General features: G+C 47.0%; 1 protein-coding gene across 34 annotated transcripts in view; it reads left to right on the forward strand.

Moving 5' to 3' along the window:
* The window catches only part of SCRIB (scribble planar cell polarity protein), a 234,812-nt gene that overhangs the window by 101,470 nt on the left and 112,801 nt on the right, over positions 1–20,541 (forward strand). For 30 of the 34 annotated variants that reach the window (XM_050939290.1, XM_050939297.1, XM_050939304.1 and 27 more), the window contains 5 exons: positions 405–521; positions 1,343–1,531; positions 13,179–13,298; positions 13,603–13,659; positions 20,286–20,342. In XM_050939290.1, the coding sequence (XP_050795247.1) occupies positions 405–521; positions 1,343–1,531; positions 13,179–13,298; positions 13,603–13,659; positions 20,286–20,342 (540 nt within the window). The remainder of the gene's footprint in view (positions 1–404; positions 522–1,342; positions 1,532–13,178; positions 13,299–13,602; positions 13,660–20,285; positions 20,343–20,541) is intronic. The other 4 variants (XM_050939295.1, XM_050939313.1, XM_050939298.1 and 1 more) reach the window with 2 other exon arrangements.

A 20,541-nucleotide genomic window follows, 5' to 3' on the forward strand; every position in this document is an offset into this window, starting at 1 on the left:
CAGTCCCTGCTCCATCTGAGCCTAGATGGAAGGCTGGATGAGAGGTGCAGCTCTACAGCTGGATGAAGTTTCCCCTCTCTCCTGGTGGCAGGAGCGATCTCAGATGAGGAGGCGGGTACCCAGCCTGGGACTGGCAAGAGTTCATCGTTACACCCAACAGTCACTATGGCTGGAGGCTGGGTGGGGTTCTGCCCCCTTAGACCCAGAACTGGGAGAGGAGAACCACAACAAACCCATCAGGCCAAAGAAAGTGGAAACCACGGAGCTGGCCCTTTCCTGGCTATTCGGTGCATGGTTTGCTACCAGCACCAACAGTGCCCCCTCACCTCCAATCAGAGTCTGTCAGCCACATTTTCAGCCCAAACTAAATGAAATTGGAGACAGGGACTTTTTTTTGCCCACAGGAAATCTGCATTGAGAAGGCTCCTGGAGAAAAGCTGGGCATCAGCATTCGGGGAGGAGCGAAAGGCCACGCTGGGAACCCCTTTGACCCCACCGATGAGGGCATCTTCATCTCCAAGGTAACAGACTCAGGGTGCCCTGCACAGACAGGGGCTGCTAGGCAGGAAGCAGAAAGGAGTTCCTGTGGGAAATCAGACCTCTTCCCAGTTTCCATGTGGTCTCTCTATTTGATTCCACTTCTCCCCATGTAAATATGCATGCACGTTCCTTCCTGCTAGACCCCACACAGTGTGCTTAAGTTCCCTGAAAACCCCCACCTCCCATGGAATGTCTGTGTGCTCATTCGCTTTATTACCAGTCGCTCTCCCTGCTCTGAGGGATGGCATGTGAGTGCTCTCCCACGGCCCCCCGAGGAATTGTGCAAGCATTTTCCTGCTCCCCCCATGAGGAATGGCATGTGAGTTGTCTTCTTTTCACACACTTCCCCCACCGTACCAAGGAGTTATGGGTGACTGCTCCCCACCCCCTGCGCGCTGAGGAGTTGTGGGCGAGCGCTCTCCCTGGCATCATGGGCAGGCACTCCCCCTATGCCTGCCGTTGTGCTGTCATGCATGAGCCCCTCCCCTCACCATGCTGAGGAGTCACGCGTGTATGTGCTGTCAGAGAAATCACATGTGATCCCTCTCCCTGCCCCAGGAATGGCATACAATCACTCCCCTTTCCCACTCTCCCCAAGGAATTGTGTAAGTGCTCTCCTTTCCCAAGCCCGACATATCTCTTGTGCTCATTCTCCTTCCCTTCCCTCCTGCATAAACACGTGGGCACCTCCTTTCCCTACTGCCTGCATGTAGTGTCCTCTCTTCCACTCCCTTCCCTCCCATGACTCCCTGCACATTCTTCTTGTACCCCTCTCCATTCTCAGCCCTCTTGTCCCTTCCAGGTGAGCTCCTCTGGGGCTGCTGCCAAGGATGGCCGGCTGAAGGTGGGGCTGCGGATCCTGGAGGTGAATCACCAGAGTCTGCTGGGAATGACGCACACAGAGGCAGTGCAGATCCTACGCAGTGTGGGTGACAAGCTCCTTGTGCTTGTGTGTGATGGCTTTGACCCCAAGGCCGCAGCTGCCATTGAGGTGAGAGCCTGGGGGAGGGGGCAGGGTAAGGCCAGTGCCAGGAGGAGCCCTGTGGCGGACAGGTTCCTCCATAAAAACACTGTCTTCATGTATGTATGGAGTGACCCTCACAACTGCCACAAAGTGACACTCCACCCCAGGCCGACACCTACAGTGCAGGGAGTCCTTTTGTTGGCACCCCCAGAGGGCAGAGATAAGGTGTCTGGGGTGCTGTGTGGGGAATGTTGCCTGAAATGAGCAACAAAAGTGATTAGGGGGCTGGAACACATGACTTATGAGGAGAAGCTGAGGGAACTTGGATTGTTTAGTCTGCAGAAGAGAAGAGTGAGGGGGGATTTGATAGCAGCCTTCAACTACCTGAAAGGGGGGTTCCAAAGAGGATGGAGCTCGGCTGTTCTCAGTGGTGGCAGATGACAGAACAAGGAGAAATTGTCTCAAGTTGCAGTGTGGGAGGTTTAGGCTGGATATTAGGAAACACTATTTCACTAGGAGGGTGGTGAAGCACTGGAATGGGTTCCCTAGGGAGGGGGAATCTCCTTCCTTAGAGGTTTTTAAGGTCAGGCTTGACAAAGGCCTGGCTGGGATGATTTAATTGGGGATTGGTCCTGCTTTGAGCAGGGGGTTGGACTAGATGACCTCCTAAGGTCCCTTCCACCCCGATATTCTATAATTCTATGATTCTTGTGTTTCTACACTTTAATGTCTAATTTTTAAAATACCACCTTCCAGAAAGGCACAGAGAGCAGAAAGCCCTGCTATGCAGCAGCAACCCTTAACCCGTCGTAACTCATTTCTCGTGAGTGGTGCAGCACTGGCAGGGCTAGAGAGGGATTTGAAGCAGGACAGAGTAGGGACCTTACACACCAGTTTGGGAAAGGTGTTCTGTGTCTACAGGGCAGCATGAATGAAGGTCCAGGTCTGTGAGAGAAGCTGACAACAGTCAGTGGGGGCTGCATTGCTGGTGAAGTTGAGGAGTCAGGGACAATATGATTCAAGATAAGAGTAGATAAGTATGGAAGGACAGTGGTGAAGGTGATATATGGGAGCCAGGGGAGGATTCATTAAGGGAGTGAGATGGTCAGAGCAACAGCCAAAGAAGATGATCTTAGCAGCCAAATTTTGTAAGGACCAGAGAGGGGTGGTGGATGTGAAGGAGGCTGCAGTGATGAAGATGGGAGTATTAGTTTCATGGACAGGAAGAGAAGCTTGGATCTCAGAGATGTTTTGGTGGAGAAAAGGGAAAGATTTGATCTTGGCCCGACCATGGGGAGCTAGAGAGATGGCAGAACCAAAGCTACCCCCACTTTGGAGGCCTGAGTATCAGGAAGGCTCGTGGCACTGTGCAGTGACAGTGAAGGTGTGGAGAAGAAAGAACTGGGAGGGAAGATCAGGAGCTCCTGTTGGGCCATGTTGAGATATCCAGGAGGAGATATGAGACGGGCTGAAAGCAGATGGAGAGAGACTAGTGGAGAGGCAGATTTATGAATCATCACTTCTCACCTCATCTTAGAGTCAGAACAGGTGTAACAACCTGCACTGGTCTCCACAGGTGGGATCGTTCCTCCCAAGTGACTGAGTGACATGGGCAATGAGCCAAGAGTGAAAAAGGGGGCATGAATTGATTGGGATGGAGGAGAGGGGAAAGCTGCACTGACAATACCATGGCAATGGCATACGTGAGCAGACAGGGACACAAAGACACCAGCACTGCGCCAGGAGGCTAGATCATTGCCCTGCTTACAATCAATTTGGGTCTGGTATATTGAGGAAGGTGGACTTGGTGTCGAAGTGGCTCAGCAAAGCTAGAGTTAGCACCAGGGAAGCGGTGCCTCACAGCCTCCTCTGGATCTTTGGAGTCTCAAATCCTCCATGTGTTTGTCAAACAGTAAGAGACAAAGGCTTTTGGCCAGGCAGCACCATTCGGCAATAAGAACTGTCCCAGACATGTTCCCAGAGCTGCTGTTGGTCTCTCTCCGAGACCATGCCTGGCAGGACAATGGAGAAGATGGAGAACAAAGCATGCTAACAATGGCTGCTCTGACTGGCCACAGGGTCTGTGAGTGTTTGACCCAATCCTGATGCAGACTATACTCCAAGGAATGGTGCCTAAGTCAGAGATCTTCTGACATACGTGCCAGTAGCCACCCAAACCTCAGCCCGTTGGAACTGAGGTTCCTAGAATCCTGTCACTGACATGCTTCTGCTTTCCAGGAAGAAATCAATCAGTTCCACATGTCCTGCATGCACATTCAGCAGTTACTACAAAACAGCTTATCCGTGGGCCTTGGAAAAAGCACATTTCTCTCTATCTAGGCACTGTCATCAGCTCCATTGCCATAGTATATCTGCATCTGACACATCTACCCTGATACCATTAAAGATGGAGAGCTGAGACATTAACTAGGAGGAGCAACTTGCCCAAGCTCATGCAGAGTGTGGTAGACCTGGAGATTGAACCCAGGGTTTCTGCTTCCCAACACCAGGTCTTATCCATTAGGCCATCCTTCCTTGTGGCTACTGTGTGTGATTATCTGCAAAAGGCCTCAACCGTAAGAACATAAGCGCATAAGAACGGCCATACCAGGTCAGACCAAAGGTCCATCTAGCCCAGTATCTGTCTACCGACAGTGGCCAATGCCAGGTGCCCCAGAGGGAGTGAAGCTAACAGGCAATGATCAAGTGATTTCTCTCCTGCCATCCATCTCCATCCTCTGATGAACAGAGGCTAGGGACACCATTTTTTACCCTTCCTGGCTAATAGCCATTTATGGACTTAACCACCATGAATTTATCCAGTTCTCTTTTAAACGTTGTAGTCCCAGCCTTCACAACCTCCTCAGGTGAAGAGTTCCACAAGTTGACTGTGTGCTCTGTGTGAAGAAGAACTTCCTTTTATTTGTTTTAAACCTGCTACCTATTAATTTAATTTGGTGACCCCTAGTTCTTGTATTGTGGGAATAAGTAAATAACTTTTCCTTATCCACTTTCTCCACGTCACTCATGATTTTATATACCTCTATCATATCCCCCCTTAGTTTCCTCTTTTCCAAGCTGAAGAGGCCTAGCCTCTTTAATCTTTCCTCATATGGGACCCTCTCCAAACCCCTAATCATTTTAGTTGCCCTTTTCTGAACCTTTTCTAGTGCTAGAATTTCTATTTTGAGGTGAGGAGACCACATCTGTACACAGTATTCAAGATGTGGGCGTACCATAGATTTATATAAGGGCAATAATATATTCTCTGTCTTATTCTCTATCCCCTTTTTAATGATTCCTAACATCTTGTTTGCTTTTTTGACCGCTTCTGCACACTGTGTGGACGTCTTCAGAGAACTATCCACAATGACACCAAGCTCTTTTTCCTGACTCGTTGTAGCTAAATTATCCCCCATCATATTGTATGTGTACTTGGGGTTATTTTTTCCAATGTGCATTACTTTACATTTATCCACATTAAATTTCATTTGCCATTTTGTTGCCCAATCACTTAGTTTTGTGAGATCTTTTTGAAGTTCTTCACAATCTGCTTTGGTCTTAACTATCTTGAGTAGATTAGTATCATCTGCAAACTTTGCCACCTCACTGTTTACCCCTTTCTCCAGATCATTTCTGAATAAATTGAATAGGATTGGTCGTAGGACTGACCCTTGGGGAACACCACTAGTTACCCCTCTCCATTCTGAGAATTTACCATTAATTCCTACCCTTTGTTCCCTGTCTTTTAACCAGTTCTCAGTTCATGAAAGGACCTTCCCTTTTATCCCATGACAGCTTAATTTACATAAGAGCCTTTGGTGAGGGACCTTGTCAAAGGCTTTCTGGAAATCTAAGTACACTGTGTCCACTGGATCCCCCTTGTCCACATATCTGTTGACCCCTTCAAAGAACTCTAATAGATTAATAAGACACGATTTCCCTTTACAGAAACCATGTTGACTATTGCTCAACAGTTTGTTTTTCTATGTGTCTGACAATTTTATTCTTAACTATTGTTTCAACTGATTTGCCCGGTACCGATGTTAGACTTACTGGTCTGTAATTGCCGGGATCACCTCTAGAGCCCTTTTTAAATATTGCCGTTACATTAGCTAACTTCCAGTCATTGGGTACCGAAGCCAATTTAAAGGACAGGTTACAAACCTTAGTTAATAGTTCCACAACTTCATATTTGAGTTCTTTCAGAACTCTTGGGTGAATACCATCTGGTCCCGGTGACTTGTTAATGTTGAGTTTGTCAGTTAATTCCAAAACCTCCTCTAGTGACACTTCAGTCTGTGACAGTTCCTCAGATTTGTCACCTACAAAAGCCAGTTCAGGTTTGGGAATCTCCCTAACATCCTCAGCAGTGAAGACTGAAGCAAAGAATCCGTTTAGTTTCTCTGCAATGACTTTATCGTCTTTAAGCGCACCTGTTGTATTTTGATCGTCAAGGGGCCCCACTGGTTGTTTAGCAGGCTTAAAAAACATTTTGTTATTACCTTTGGAGTTTTTGGCTAGCCGTTCTTCAAACTCCTCTTTGGCTTTTCTTATTACACTCTTGCACTTAAGCTGGCAGTGTTTGTGCTCCTTTCTATTTGCCTTACTAGGATTTGACTTCCACTTTTTAAAGGAAGTCTTTTTCTCTCTCACTGCTTCTTTTACATGGTTGTTAAGCCACGGTGGCACTTCTTTAGTTCTTTTACTGTGTTTCTTAATTTGGGGTATACATTGAAGTTGGGCCTCTATTATGATGTCTTTAAAAAGGGCCCATGCAACTTGCAGGGATTTCACTTTAGTCACTGTTCCTTTTAACTTTTGTTTAACTAACCCCTCATTTTTGTATAGTTCCCCTTTTTGAAATTAAATGCCACAGTGTTGGGCTGTTGAGGTGTTCTTCCCCCCACAGGGATGTTGAATGTTATTGTATTATGGTCACTATTTCCAAACGGTCCTGTTATAGTTACCTCTTGGACCAGCTCCTGCGCTCCACTCAGGATTAAATCTAGAGTTGCCTCTCCCCTTGTGGGGAGTAATTGCTAGCCACTGACACATGATGAGATTCTGAGGATAGCATCATTAATAAAGCCCCCTTTCAGCCATGTGATTACTACCTGGAGCCTGAACTGTGTTCCGCAGGCACAGACAAGAGCTATGTTCCAGCTGCTAAAGTGAGCACTGCTGTATTTTTTCATGGTCAGGGTCTGAGGCTGGAAAAAGGAGTTTTACGCACAGAGCCTCAGAACTGCACTGTCCATTGGGATGAGGTGGTCCTCAGAACCAACCCTTTCTTAAGGTAACCTTCTCTGATAGAGCACAAGAGTGGCTTCTTCTTCGAGTAATGCAGCTGTGCATTCCACTTAGGTGTGGGCACACCCAGTGCGCCACAGCCAGAGAGTTTTTCTCTAGAACACCTCATGGCCATGTCCCCTCCCCTGACTGTATGAGGTGGTGCCATCCCTACGCTCCTCAGTTTTTTCTTACCACACTTTCCTTCTCTCTGCAGAGCCTACAGAGTCATATTGTCTTTGCCCATCAGCCCTGGAAAAGGATCTGGCTCTGGCTCAAGTTGATGGCCTTGTCTTTGTTTCCAAATGATTTCCATGCTGCCGGGCTTTTCCTCCCCTTCAGTACCAGGGGGTTTCAAAGTGTACTAAGTTCTTTTGTAATGCTTTGCTGCTTCCCTCGGTATCCAAGAGGAGTTCTTGAAGGACACCCACAAATTAGTGGATATCCTGCAGCTGTCTGCCCCTGGCAGAGTCACCCTCCCTATTAATGATGCGCTCCTGGGACCAGGTAAAGCCCTCCGAAGCATATTGGCTTCAGTACCACCTGTGACTAAGTGCATGGAAAAGCGCTACTGCCTTCCTGTGCAGGGATTTGAGGGTTTTTACTCCCATTCAGCCCCAAATTCTCTGGTTGTAACCATGGTGAACAGAGCCCAGCAGGGCTGGGTTAGGTCCATCCCCAAGGATAGGGACTCTAAATGATTGGACGTCCTGGGCAGGAAGATTTATACCTCATCTGCCTTACAGGTGCTAATTGCTAATTAGAAAGACTTGCTGTCCAAGTATGATTTTATGAACTGGAGATGTGTGTCGAAATTCACAGACCAGCTGCCTGAGGCCTTGCGAGAGTAATTTCAGGCATTTGTCACCAAAGGATGCTTGGTGATTAAGGCATCCTTGCAGTCCATCCTAGACGTTGTGGATACCTTGGCCAGGGTGATGGCCTACATGGTCACCATGAGGAGGGCTTCCTGGCTGCAGAATTCAGATATTTCCCCCACTGTCCAGCAAACCAGTGAGGATTTGCCCTTCAGACCAGTGCTGTTCTCAGACAAAGCAGCAAAGAATCCTGTGGCACCTTATAGATTAACAGACGTTTTGGAGCATGAGCTTTTGTGGGTGAATACCCACTTCGTCAGATGCATGGAAATTTCCACTACATGCGTCTGACCAAGTGGGTATTCACCCATGAAAGCTCATGCTCCAAAACGTCGGTTAGTTTATAAGGTGCCACAGGATTCTTTGCTGCTTTTACAGATCCAGACTAACACGGCTACCCTTCTGATACTTGTTCTCAGACAAGACAGTTGAGATGCTGCACTCCTTCAAGGACTCCAGGGCTATCCTGCAGTCCTTGGAGTGTATACACTAGCTGTGCAGCTGCGACACTGTGATATTCAAGAGCTACACCAGCAGCAGGATTGTCCGCAGCACCTGTTTGGCCAGCTCTCCCCTCTTCCAAGACAAGGGGCTACCCCAGAAGGGGGAAGAGATCCCACAGGATGAAGCAGTTGGGCTTGGGGTTTGGCCAGTCCTCATGTCCTCCCCTGGTGCCCTCCAATCGCCCATTTTGACTCCTTGGTCCAGAGCACTGTTCCAATCGTTGGTCCTCTCTCCCTATTCCCCTTCTTTGGGGAGAGGCTGACTGCTTTCACAATGCTTGAGGCTCGATCACCACCAACTGATTCCTAAGCACCACCAGATCAGGCTATGACATCCTGTTTCTCTCCACAGCTCCTCCCCACCCTCCTTCCCTGTCTCTTTTCAGGGACTCCTCTCATGAGATACTGCCCCTTGAGCAAGTCTGCTCTCTGCTGGCTTTGGGAACGGCGGAGAAGCTTCCGCCAGAACACCAGGGTCATGGCTTCTACTTCCAGTACTTTCTGGTGCCCAAGCCATAGGAAGGGTAAGACCCATGCTCAGCCTTCGTGGCCTCAGCAAATATATCGGGTCATGAGATTCCGAGTGGTCACTCTATCAACTGTCCTTGCTGCATTGTCCCAGCATGACTGGTTTTCTGCTCTGGCCATTCAGGATGCCTATTTTCACTACAGACAGTTCCTTCAGTTTGTCGCGCCGGAGCGCCATTTTCAGTACAAAGTGCTCCCATTCTGCCTTTCTTCTGCCCCCTGGGTTTTTACCAAATACATGGTTGTTGTCATGGCATATCTCAGGAAGAAAGGAATTCACACAGTCCTGCATATGGATGACTGGTTACTGAAGGGCAGATCCAGAGTGGAACTTCTTGCTCATGTTGGCATCACACTGCACTTGCTTGACTGTCTTGGTCTCATGCTAAACACCGGAAAGTCAGTGTTGGCTCCCACTCAGAAAATTGAGTTCACTGGGGCCTGTAGTAGTGTCACAGTCGTCCCTACCCCCTCTGGTTTGGAGGGAGGCCACAGTGCCTCACTGCATTGCCTGGATCACAGCCCTAGTGTAAGGGGAATTAGCAGAATAGGCATTAGTGTCTTGTCTTTCATAACAGGGTAGAACCCCAAACAGTCAGTAGGCCCTCAGGCAGTCTATCGGTTCTACCCTCAGGCGGGGCTGAGCTAATGAGCAGTCTTTAGGCTCAGGCCTGTAATCGGGCAACACAATAAAGCAGTCTAGGGGCTCCAACCCTTTGGCAGGGGAGAGCTAACAATCAGGCTGTCGTCCTGGATCTGGCAGGCGACAGACAAATGCAGGCTTCATGGCATATGGTGGGGAGGCTGCCACCCCAAGGGTGGGGTGTCAGGCGTTGGGGGACGCAGGCCCACCAGACTCCACTACATCCCAGCCCAGGGCCCTAACAATGGCGAGATGTCCCGCCTCTGGATCAGCAGGGAACCTCCCACAACATGCTGACTGGCTGTTAAACCACAATACCACCCAACTGAAGTCTGGTTTCCCTGGGCTACTTCCCACCTTAGTCATCTCTTTTCCAAGTTGAAAAGTCCCAGTCTTATTAATCTCTCCTCATATGACAACCGTTTCATACCCCTAATCATTTTTGTTGCCTAATCATTTTTGTTGCCTTTTCTGAACCTTTTCCAATTCCAATAAACCTTTTTTGAGATGGGGCGACCACATCTGCACACAGTATTCAAGATGGGGCATACCATGGATTTATATAGAGGCAATATAATATTTTCTGTCTTATTATGTGTCCCTTTCTTAATGATTCCCAATATTCTGTTTGCTTTTTTGACTGCCACTGCACATTGAGTGGATGTTTTCAGAGAACTATCCACGGTGACTCCAAGATCTCTTTCTTGAGTGGTAGCGGTTAATTTAGACCCATTGTTTTGTACGTAGACTTTGGATTATGTTTTCCAATATGCATTACTTTGCATTTATTAGCACTGAATTTCATCTGCCATTTTGTTGCCCAGTCACCAAGTTTTGAGAGATCCTTTTGTAGCTCTTCACAATCTGCCTGGGACTTAACTGTCTCAAGTAGTTTTGTATCACCTGCAAATTTTGCCACCTCGCTGTTTACTCCCTTTTCCAGATCATTTTTGAATATGTTGAACAGGACTGGGCCCAGTACAGACCACTGGGGGACACCACTGTATATCTCTCTCCATTCTGAATACTGACCATTTATTCCTACCATTTGTCTCCTATCTTTTAACCAGTTACCAATCCATGAGAGGGCCTTCCCTCTTATCTCATGAAAGCTTACTTTGCTTTAGAGCCTTTGGTGAGGGACCTTGTCAAAGTCTTTCTGAAAATCTAAGTACACTATATCCACTGGATCCATCTTGTCCACATGCTTGTTAACCCCCTTAAAGAATTCTAGTAGATTGGTGAGGCATGATTTCCCTTTACAAAAAACTATGGTGACTCTTCCCCAATAAATTATGTTCATCTATGTGTCTGACAATTTTGTTCTTTACTATAGTTTCAACCAGTTTGCCCAGTACTGAAGTCAGGTTTACTGGCCTGTAATTGCCGGGATCACCTCTGGAGCCCTTTTTGAAAATTGACATTACATTAGCTATCCTCCAGTCATTTGGTACAGAAGCTGATTTAAATGATAGGTTACAGACTACAGTTAGTACTTCTGCAATTTCACATTTGAGTTCCTTCAGAACTTTTGGGTGAATCCCATCTGGTCCTGGTGACTTATCTGTCTTTCATCCCCCTGTTCAGGGAAGATCAGTCTTTTCCAATGCCATAATAACAAGATTCTTAAAAGGGCTCCTTTTAAGGTCTACATCTTCTGATCCGAGAGTCAGTTCTTGTGTGGACTTTAACATGGACGGAGCAGCTTTGATGGAGCCTCTGTTCAAGCCCATATTTTGTCCCTTTCCACATTTGTGTCAAAAATCGCATTCCTAGTACAGATAACATCCACAAGAAGAGCCTGCGAGTTGCAGGCTCTAATGTGAACCCATCTGGAGTTCCCCAGCCGTGAATACACAGTTCTCCAGAGACCAAGTGACTTTATGACCACACCCAAAATTGTTGTTTAAAATGGTTTCTCAGTTTCATTTGAACCAGGCAGTATATTTACCAGTGTTCTCCCCTGAACCACATCCATCTCTGGAGGAGCGGTGTCTCCATCCATTAGATGTCAGGCCACATCTAGCCTTCTATCTGAACAGGACTAAACCGTTTTGTGCTTCACTTTGCCTGTTTGTGTCATATGGCAAATCACATGAAAGATCAGGCAGTCTCTTCACAATCTCTAAACGGAAGACATCCTGCATCAAGACGGCATATGAAATAGCTTTGGCTGCACTTCCTCAGTGGATGTGAGCTCATTCTGCAAGAGCACAAGCAATGTCCATAGCTTTCCTCAGTGACATTTCCATATTGGATATTTGCAGGGCTGCTTCGTGGTCATCCATACCTACATTCATGAACTATTATGCAATCACTGCATCATCCAGGGCAGATGCAAGCTTTGATAGGATGGTCCTGTGATTCTTGCTGACATAGACTCTGAGCTCCACCTCCTGAGGGTGTACTGCTTGTGCGTCACCTAAGTGCAATACACAGCTGCATCTACTGAAAAGAAGAAACGGTTACTTCATGTAACTGTGGTTCTTCATGATGTGTTGCAGATGTGAATTACTGAATGGCTCTTGCTCCCCCAAGCCCGACCCTGTCTGGTACTCACCACCCCAACACAGACTGCTGGGCGTGCAGCAGACGCACTCAGAGGTCTTAGGCATCCAGTGCCAGATGGGCTGCAAATCATACTGCTAGAGAGTTTAGGAGAACTCCCCTTCCCCTGCCCAACGTCAGCAGGAGGAACATTCCAACGCTGCCAGCTGAGGGTACGGCCCAACTGCTGGTACAGCAGTGTTGCTGCTCCCCTGTCACTCAGTTCCTTTGTCACTGCTGACAGCTGAGGAGCTGTCTCTGGGTCCCCCCATCCCCCCGCCACGAGGGGCCAGGGACGGTCGGAGCCCCTCCCCCTGCCCTATGTTGCTCGAGGGACGGTCAGAGCCCCTCTCCCCTGCCACGAGGGGTCAGGACTAATCAGAGCCTCCTCCCCCTGCTTAACGAAGGGCCAGGGCCAGTAGGAGCTCCCTCCTCTCACCCCATGAGAGGCCAGGGTCAGTCAGAGCCTCCTACCACTGCCATGAGGGGCCAAGAGTAATACCAAAGAGTCTCACCTGCTTCAGGTGATACATTCATTCCCAACAGATCTGAAACTTAATACTTTACATCACAAGTAGTCAATTATGTTTTGTCAAGGTCCAAATGTCTTGGTCAAGGTCCAGACTCCAGAGGAAATTAAAAAAAACCAATATTGATAACAATAAGTAAATAAAAAGATTTCGGGGTCCATTCAAAAGCGGCTGGCAGTCCAGATTTGGCCCGTGGTCTGCCTGTTGACTACCCCAGCTCTACATGTTACATAGCTCTAAAATTGTTTCCCATACAAAGATCTCACAATAACCATGACAATCAGCTACTTCTTAGCTTTTGGCAGAGGCCACACATGACCCTCCTCTGTGAAATCTTGAGAAGATGGTAGGCTATGGGTAACATACCTGTTTGGGCCTGGCTGTATCAGGCCTCCCATCTGAGATCCTCCTTCCTTGTGAGGGGCCAGAGTTGCTCAGAATCCCTCTGCTCCCCCAGCCCCTCAAATTGTGTGAGGGTACCTAAGCAAGTCAGAACACTTTCTCAAAATGTACCTGTTTAACACCTGGGGTTGTGATGTTTGTCTCCATATTCTAAGTGCTCTTGTGCACATGGGTGAGATGGTCTCTGTGGTCTGGGTACCCTAGGGGATGGGGAGGGTCTGAAGAGGTACATGACTGTAGTCTGTGGGGCAAGAGCTTCTCTGTGCTCTGAGTACCCCGGGGGACAGGTGGGGTCTCTGTGGTCTAAGGCACTGGGTTTCCTGACATGTGATGTTATCTTCTTTTTTGCAGATGTCCCCAGGAATCATTGCCAACCCCTTTGCCGCTGGCATTGGCCGCAAGAACAGCCTGGAGAGCATCTCCTCCATTGACCGTGACTTGACCCCAGAGGAGCTGGAGATCCTGCAAAAGGTGGGTGCTATAACTACCTTCAGGAGAATGGGATGGGGCAGAATGGTCTCTGAAGCTCTGCAGTGTTTTGCTTTGGCCTGTGGAGCCTGCGCCATGGTGTATGGGTCCCCTGGTAGAAGATTTCACTCTTCCCCATAGCTCCTGTGCACCTGCTGTTTCCATAGGATTGGAAAAGTGGTAATGCTTCTCCCAAAAGTGCTCAGGGATGTGACTCTCATATCTTCTCCTATGGGGGTGATGGTGGTGCCCCTAGGGCAGGGGTCATTTGAGGATCTGGCACTCTGATCTTCCCCTTTGTTCCCAGGAGATGGAGATGGTGAGGGAGGCGACTCAGTGGGAGAGAGAAGAAATGGAGAAAGTGGTGAGAGCATTTTCACACTGACATTCTGACCGTGACAATGCATTGGCCAAGGTGATGAGTTCTGAGGGAAATGCTGCAGAATTACCGTAACCAGAGCACTACTTCCCACAGGAAGCTCTGGGTTCTCTCCTCACCTTGGGTGTATCAACTCTCTCAGATCACCAATATCCGCATCTCTCCAGCCCCTCTTTTTTTGTCTTCCCATACCTCTTTTCCCTTGCTTCCTTGGGACTATTCCAGCATCTGTAACATCGTTTCATGCTGCACTTCACTGTACTTGTGCCTCAGTCACAAAATAGGCCCCCGCTGTAGGAGCAGAAGCCTTTGGTCTTTGGATTAGATGGGAGCCCCAAGATGATCAGTTCTCTCCAAACAGCGCCATTAACTGCGCACTGCTGATAAAGTCAAAGATGGGAACACACAACTCATATCTGCCCATATTTTAAGGAGACACAACTGCAGGTCCTTGTTCAAAATGCTGCATCTCAATTCAAACAGTCCTTTACCTTTTTAAGTGCAAAGTAATGCATACTGAAAACAGTAATCCCAACTATACATACAAAATGATGGCGTCTAAATGAGCTATTATTGCTCAAGAAAGAGATCTTGGAGTCATTGTGGATAGAACTCTGAAAACATCTGCTCAGTGTGCAGCGAGCAGTCAGGAACAATTAGGAAAGGGATAGATAATAAGACTGAAAATGCCATAATTCCACTATATAAATCCATGGTATGCTCACACCTCAAATACTGTATACAGCTCTGGTCACCCCACATAAAAAAGATACATTAGAATTGGAAAAAGGTACAGAGAAGGGCAACAAAAATGATTAGTAAGGCTGTATTTATGTCATGGAGGTCACGGAATCCATGACTTGCAGAGAACTCCGTAACATTTTCTGTTTTGGCCCCTGGGGCTGCAGGACTGGAGATGGCAGCCAGAGGGACCCCAGCAAGGTTCAAGATTCCAGTGACGGGCAAGGGCCTCCTCAAGGTCCTCCTCAGGGTCCTCCTGCAGGGTTCCAGCAACAGGCGACAGCCTCCTCAGGGTTCCCGTGTGCGCTGGGGGAGGGGAACCCCACAACTTCCAGCCACCATGGTCGCAGGAGAAACCCTGGAGCCACAGCAGCAGCAAAAGTCACAGACAGCTCATGGCATCCATGAATTTTTGTTTGTTGCCTGTGACCTGTCTGTGACTTTTATTAAAAATAACCATGACAAAATCTTAGCCTTAATGATTAGAGCTAGTATCTGGGCGCTTCCCAAACCCACAGCATATTTTAGTGAAAACCATACAACACAGTTCTTATAATTTTATATGCATTAATGATACACATATTAGGTGGAACAGTGGGTTTCAGCAGATCATAGTCTTTCCCACGATACTTCACATGGCATGCTTTATATGAAATATCAGAATTATACACAAATGATGAATATGGGGGTTACAGGGCGCTCCCCTGAGGTATAGTGTGTCATAATCACGATGGTCCCTTCTGGTTTTATAGTCTATGACTATGATTGACTGCACAGAAGCAAAGTTTTAAAGAAGACTTGAATAAAAAGGAAGATGGGGGTTCCCTTGTATTAGGGGCTCCCTAGCATTTCCTTACTGCTTCTTGACAGGCCTACAGCTTAGTCAGACCATGTCAATTTCTGCAGCCAGCTCTTGACCTGTCCCTATCCTGACACCTGCAGGGCAGCCACATGCATAGTTTTCCAGGGTCATAGAGTCCACACCCTTGACTCATCAACCATAGAGGGTTTGTTGTTGCGCTGTGCATGATGCTTGTACCCCTTGTGAGTTTGTTTAAGTGTGATTTACCTTCAGGTGATGGCACTTCCTCCCTGGGAGAGCTACACCTTTCTTCTGAAATATTCCCTTTATTACTCTTTGGAGACAAAGCAGTAAAAGTGCCACAAATTTAGGAATATAAATTGAGAGCATAGGCATGTAGAATCTGCAGTCACCAAATGCACACTTAATTTAAACTAGAAATCACACCTTTGCAGCCACAGTAATCTTCCACACGTTCCAGCCCCCAGGGGCTCTGCTCATCAGCAGGGTGCAGGGCCAGGAGGCAGCCCTATTCTCTCAGCAGCTCACACAGGTGTGCTTTGGTAATTTTAATGCTCTGTTGTGCTGAGCTGGAGAAGTGGGGCATGTTAAACTCCAGTCCTTCTTTAAGAACCTGTGCAATCACACCTGTAGGACTCGGTGTCTGACTCATTGAGCTGCAGAACTGCCTCGAAAGGCCATGTCTGTTGGGGAGTGGGGTGCGGGGGCTACGTGAGTGTTCTTGCGTGAGGTGATGTCCTTGTCTTACTCTGTAGAAGAGAATGCACTACCTCAGCTCCTTCACCACTGCCACAGAGTGCAAACAGAACTCATCTTTACCTAGGGAGTTTGTAGAATCTCCATCCTTAGAGGTTTTTAAGGCCTGTCTTAACAGAGCCCTGCTTGGGATGATTTAGTTGGTGTTGGTCCTGCTATGAGAGGGGGTTGGACTAGATGACCTCCTAAGGTCTCTTCCAAGCCTAATATTCTATGATACTATGAGCTTTTCCTACTCGTCATTCTGCTTTCCTCACAACAGAAAGGGATGCAGTCTCATAGGTGATGTAGGTCACCTCCTAAACTGTCTGTTGGCAAATACCCTCAACAGTATAGGAGCAGGATCCCATGCCGTTTCTCTTCACAGCCCTCAGCATCAGTCTCTCAACAGCGATTTTGAGGGTCTGTTTGAGAGTTACATACTGATGTGCACCACATCGCTAATCCATCCCCCCAATCCCCTCCCTTCAAACCTAGTCGCTCGTCTACTCATGCCTTGATGACCGTCTCGCCTCAGCAATTCAATACGTGAGCAACTTCTTCCAGTCAGTAGGACTGTTAATCAACTGGAAGAAATCCTTGCTTCAATCTGCACAGCGTATCACCTTACCTGGAGCATCCTAGACTGCACTCAAGCAGAGCCTTTCCTCCAGAGGAGAGATTTTGCAAAATATGAGACTCCTTAACAACTCTCAATGAGCAACTTATATAGACCACAACACTTTTCCTGCAACTACTAGGCCTGAGACTTCATTGATCTACATCGCACCCTTTGCTTGTCCGAATGTGAGACCCTTGCTGCTCTGGATGACAAGAAGCCACACAGAATAGGCACAGCCCATCCCTCTTTGAGTGTACCAACAACTTCAGTGGTGAGAGAACAGGGACAAGGTCCTCAGGCAAATGCCCTTTACTTGCTCTTCCCTACCCTCCCATGCTCCACCAATGCCTCTGAGGTTTTCATTGCAAGACTTCAAAGTATTTGGCCTGTGGAAGCTCTGGATGTCCAGAATCCATATCAATGTACTGGAGTTCAGGACAGTATGATGGTCTCTCAGGGCCATCGCCTGTCCCTGCAACATCATGTAGTATAGGTGCTTACCAACAGCACCACAGCCACATACTACATCAGCAAGCAGGGAGGAGCACATTCCTGTCAGTCATCAGTCGAGGCAAGAACATTATGGCTGTGGTGCATCCAAAATCTTCCCTGTTGTTCTGCACTTCATGGGAGGAAAACATGGAGGCAGACTTGCTCAGCAGGAGGTCTCAGAATCAGCACCAGTGGTCCTAAACCAATGATGGATAAAGCGATATTTCAGAGATGAGGTAACCCTTAACAGACCTCTTCACAGCTGAACATAACACCAGATGCCATGTGTTCTGCACAGAAGTGCACAGAGAAAAGTCTTATCTTGGATGTGGTTCTCCTGGACTGGAGCCAACTTCTATATGCCTTCTCTCCCATTCTCCTCAGACTCAGAGTCATAAGGAAGATCTGATTGGACAAAGCCAACATTATATTAACAGGCCCAATGTTGCCTTGTCAGGACTGGTACCCAGATCTTCTGCGCTGTGTCTGCTGCCTCTCTCTCCAGATGCCTCTTGCAACAGCAAGGGAGGATTTTGCATCCTGACCCAGAGACACTCCATCTCACAATATGAGATAACCTACTGGCTAATGTGGACTACTTTGGCTCTCAGAGGGCCCCAAGCCTTTCTATTGCAATCCCATGATACTTAGGAATATAAATCAGAAGTAGAAATTGTAGAAAATGTATAAGAGAACAAAAGGAAAAATCTGTGGCCAGCAGAATTAATAACAATAAGGAATTTCTAAAGTATATTAGAAACAAAAAAGAATCCTGAAAATGGTATTGATCCATTGGTAGAAGGAAATTATAGAATTGTCAACAATGCAAAAAAGGCAGAAGTGTTCAATAAATATTTTTATTTGTATTTGGAAAAAAACAGAGGATATTATATTATGTAATGATGATGAAATTCTCCATTCCAGTAGTAACTTAGGAGAATGTTATACAGCAGCTTCTAAAGTTAAAATTTTTAAATTCATCCAAGAGTTTTCAAAGAACTGGCTGAGGAGGTTGCTGGACCATTAATGTTGATTTTCAATAATTATTGGAACACTGGGGAAGTTCCAGAAGTCTGGAAGAAAACCAATGCTGTACCGATATTTAGAAAGCATTAACAGGATGATTTGGGTAACTATTGGGCGATCAGTCTGACATTGATCCCAGGCAAAATAATGGAACAGCTGATATGGGACTTGATTAATAAAGAATTAAAGGATGGTAATGTAATTAATGCCAATCAGCATGGGTTTGTGGAAAACAGATCTTGTCAAACTAATTTGTTAGCTTTCTTTTATGAGATTCCAGGTTTGGTTCATAAAAGTAATACAGGGGAGTCGCAGCTTACGCAGGAGTTAGGTTCTGAAGTCAGCGTGTAAGGCGAAAATTGCGTATAGTCAAACGCTCATTGAGTGGAATGGCGGGCAGAATCGCCCACACTACAGATACAATATTTAAATTGTTATTTTTCTCTTTTTTTGTTTTGTTTTGCCAAGCACATATAGTTAAAATCGCGTAAGTTAAATGCGCCTATGATGCGACTCCACTGTAGTACTGATGTAATATATTTAGATTTATGTAAGGCATTTTACTTGTTAATTCAGGATATTATTGATTAAAAACCTAGAACACTACAGAACTAACATAGCATATATTAAATGGATTAAAAACTGGCTCGCTGATGGACATAAAAATGTAATTGTAAATGGGGAATCATCATTGAATGGGTGTATATCTAGTGGGGTCCTGCAGGAATTCGTTCTTGGCCACTCAGTATTTAAAATTGTTATCAGTGACCTGGAAGAAACCATTATATCATCACTGATAAAGTTTGCAGACAAGACAAAGCTTGGCGGAGTGGTAAAATAATGAAGAGGACAGGTCATGGATCACTTGGTGAGCTGGGCACAAGCGTCAATTCATGGAAACTTATCTCCAGGTCCTAGATGTACAAGAGAGAGCTTTGTTTTTGCCTGGAAAAGACTAAATCTTTTAGAAAATCTAACAGGATATTCATAGCACATGGGGAGCAACGCCAGAATTCCATTACCAAACAGACACTTTCATACTGAATAAGGAGATGTATGAAATATTGTCTCATCTTAGCAAGGAAACCAGTACTTCCTGGTTTAAAGACCTGCTCCATGATAACCACTGCAGCATTCTTGATCTGCCTTAGTCGGGTTACCTGGTGGAGGGGTGCAAAGCAGCAGTATATGCATTCATCAGGCACCACTCTTTGAACTTACCATCATACTCCAACTCTCTGTTTGGGAGATGGGGGTTTAAGTGCTTATATGCCTTTGAATGCTTGCTAATTGCCTGCAAGTGGGAAAGCACAGAGGCTCTAGAAGAGGAAAGAGAGGTTACTTACCAATAGCTGTTGTTCTTAAAGAGTTGCCTTTGTGCATTTACACTACCTGTCCACCTTCCCCTCTACCTTGAGTTCTGTAGAACTTCAGTGGTCTGCTGTTGGGGAGAAGGGCCAGAGGTGGTTGGGGGTGCACTCCCTTGTATAGTCCAGGGCAATGAGGTCACCTTCATGGGAGATCTCTTGTGCTTCTCCCAATGGACATGGATTTTCATGGCAGTTCCACAGCTCGAAGCCCGGGGCGCCAAGTCCCACCAGTATCAGTGGACAGAGGTGACTCTCAAAGAACAAACAGTTACTGGTAAGTAACCTCTCTTTTTCATATGCAGGCCCAGAGTTGGGGGAGGGATTCTTTTGAGCTGAGTCGTTGCCACCCAGGTGAGACTCAGTCATGGTCTCTGTATGCTGAGTGACAGAGAACTGAGCAGCTCAGTTCAAGTCTGTCTTTATTCTGCCATAGTTCTTGCCTTTCCTTGCCCCGGAGGGATGGTGGCACTAAGGGGCTAGTGCCTTATCATGTCTCCCTTCCCCTGATGATTGCCCAGCTTGTGCCATGTGGGGTCTTTTCTCCCTCCCTCCAGATAACTTCCAGGCTTGTGCTATATGAGATCTCTGCTCCCCTTCCCTGATAACTGTCCAGCTTGTGCTGTGTGAGGTCTCTGCTCCCCTTTCCTCCCCTGGTAACTGCCCAGCTTGTGCTGTGTGGGGTTGCTACCTCTCTCTCCTCCCCTTGATGGAGGGACTGTCCCATGTGGTGCTGACCCCTTTCCCTCTCTCTTTGCTTGTGCTGCTTGGATGCTGTTCTGACTCTATCCTGTTCTTGTGGAAGGAGAGGATGCGTAGGGAGCGGGAGGCAGCCACGCAGATCCTTGAGGAGGAGGCAGAGGTGAGGAGCTTGGTGGGAGGAGGATTGTAGGGGTGCAGAAGAGAGCCACAAAGATTATTCAAGGGGTGTAGAAAATGCCTTACTGTGAAAGAGGGAAGGTGAGGGAGGAAATGTCTTTTATTGGACAAACTTCTGCTGATGAGAGAGAATCAAGCTTTTGAGCGTCCACAGAGAAGCTTGTCTCTGTCACCAACAGAAA

Source organism: Gopherus flavomarginatus, chromosome 2 (assembly GCF_025201925.1).
Source record: "Gopherus flavomarginatus isolate rGopFla2 chromosome 2, rGopFla2.mat.asm, whole genome shotgun sequence".
NCBI lineage: Eukaryota > Metazoa > Chordata > Testudines > Testudinidae > Gopherus > Gopherus flavomarginatus.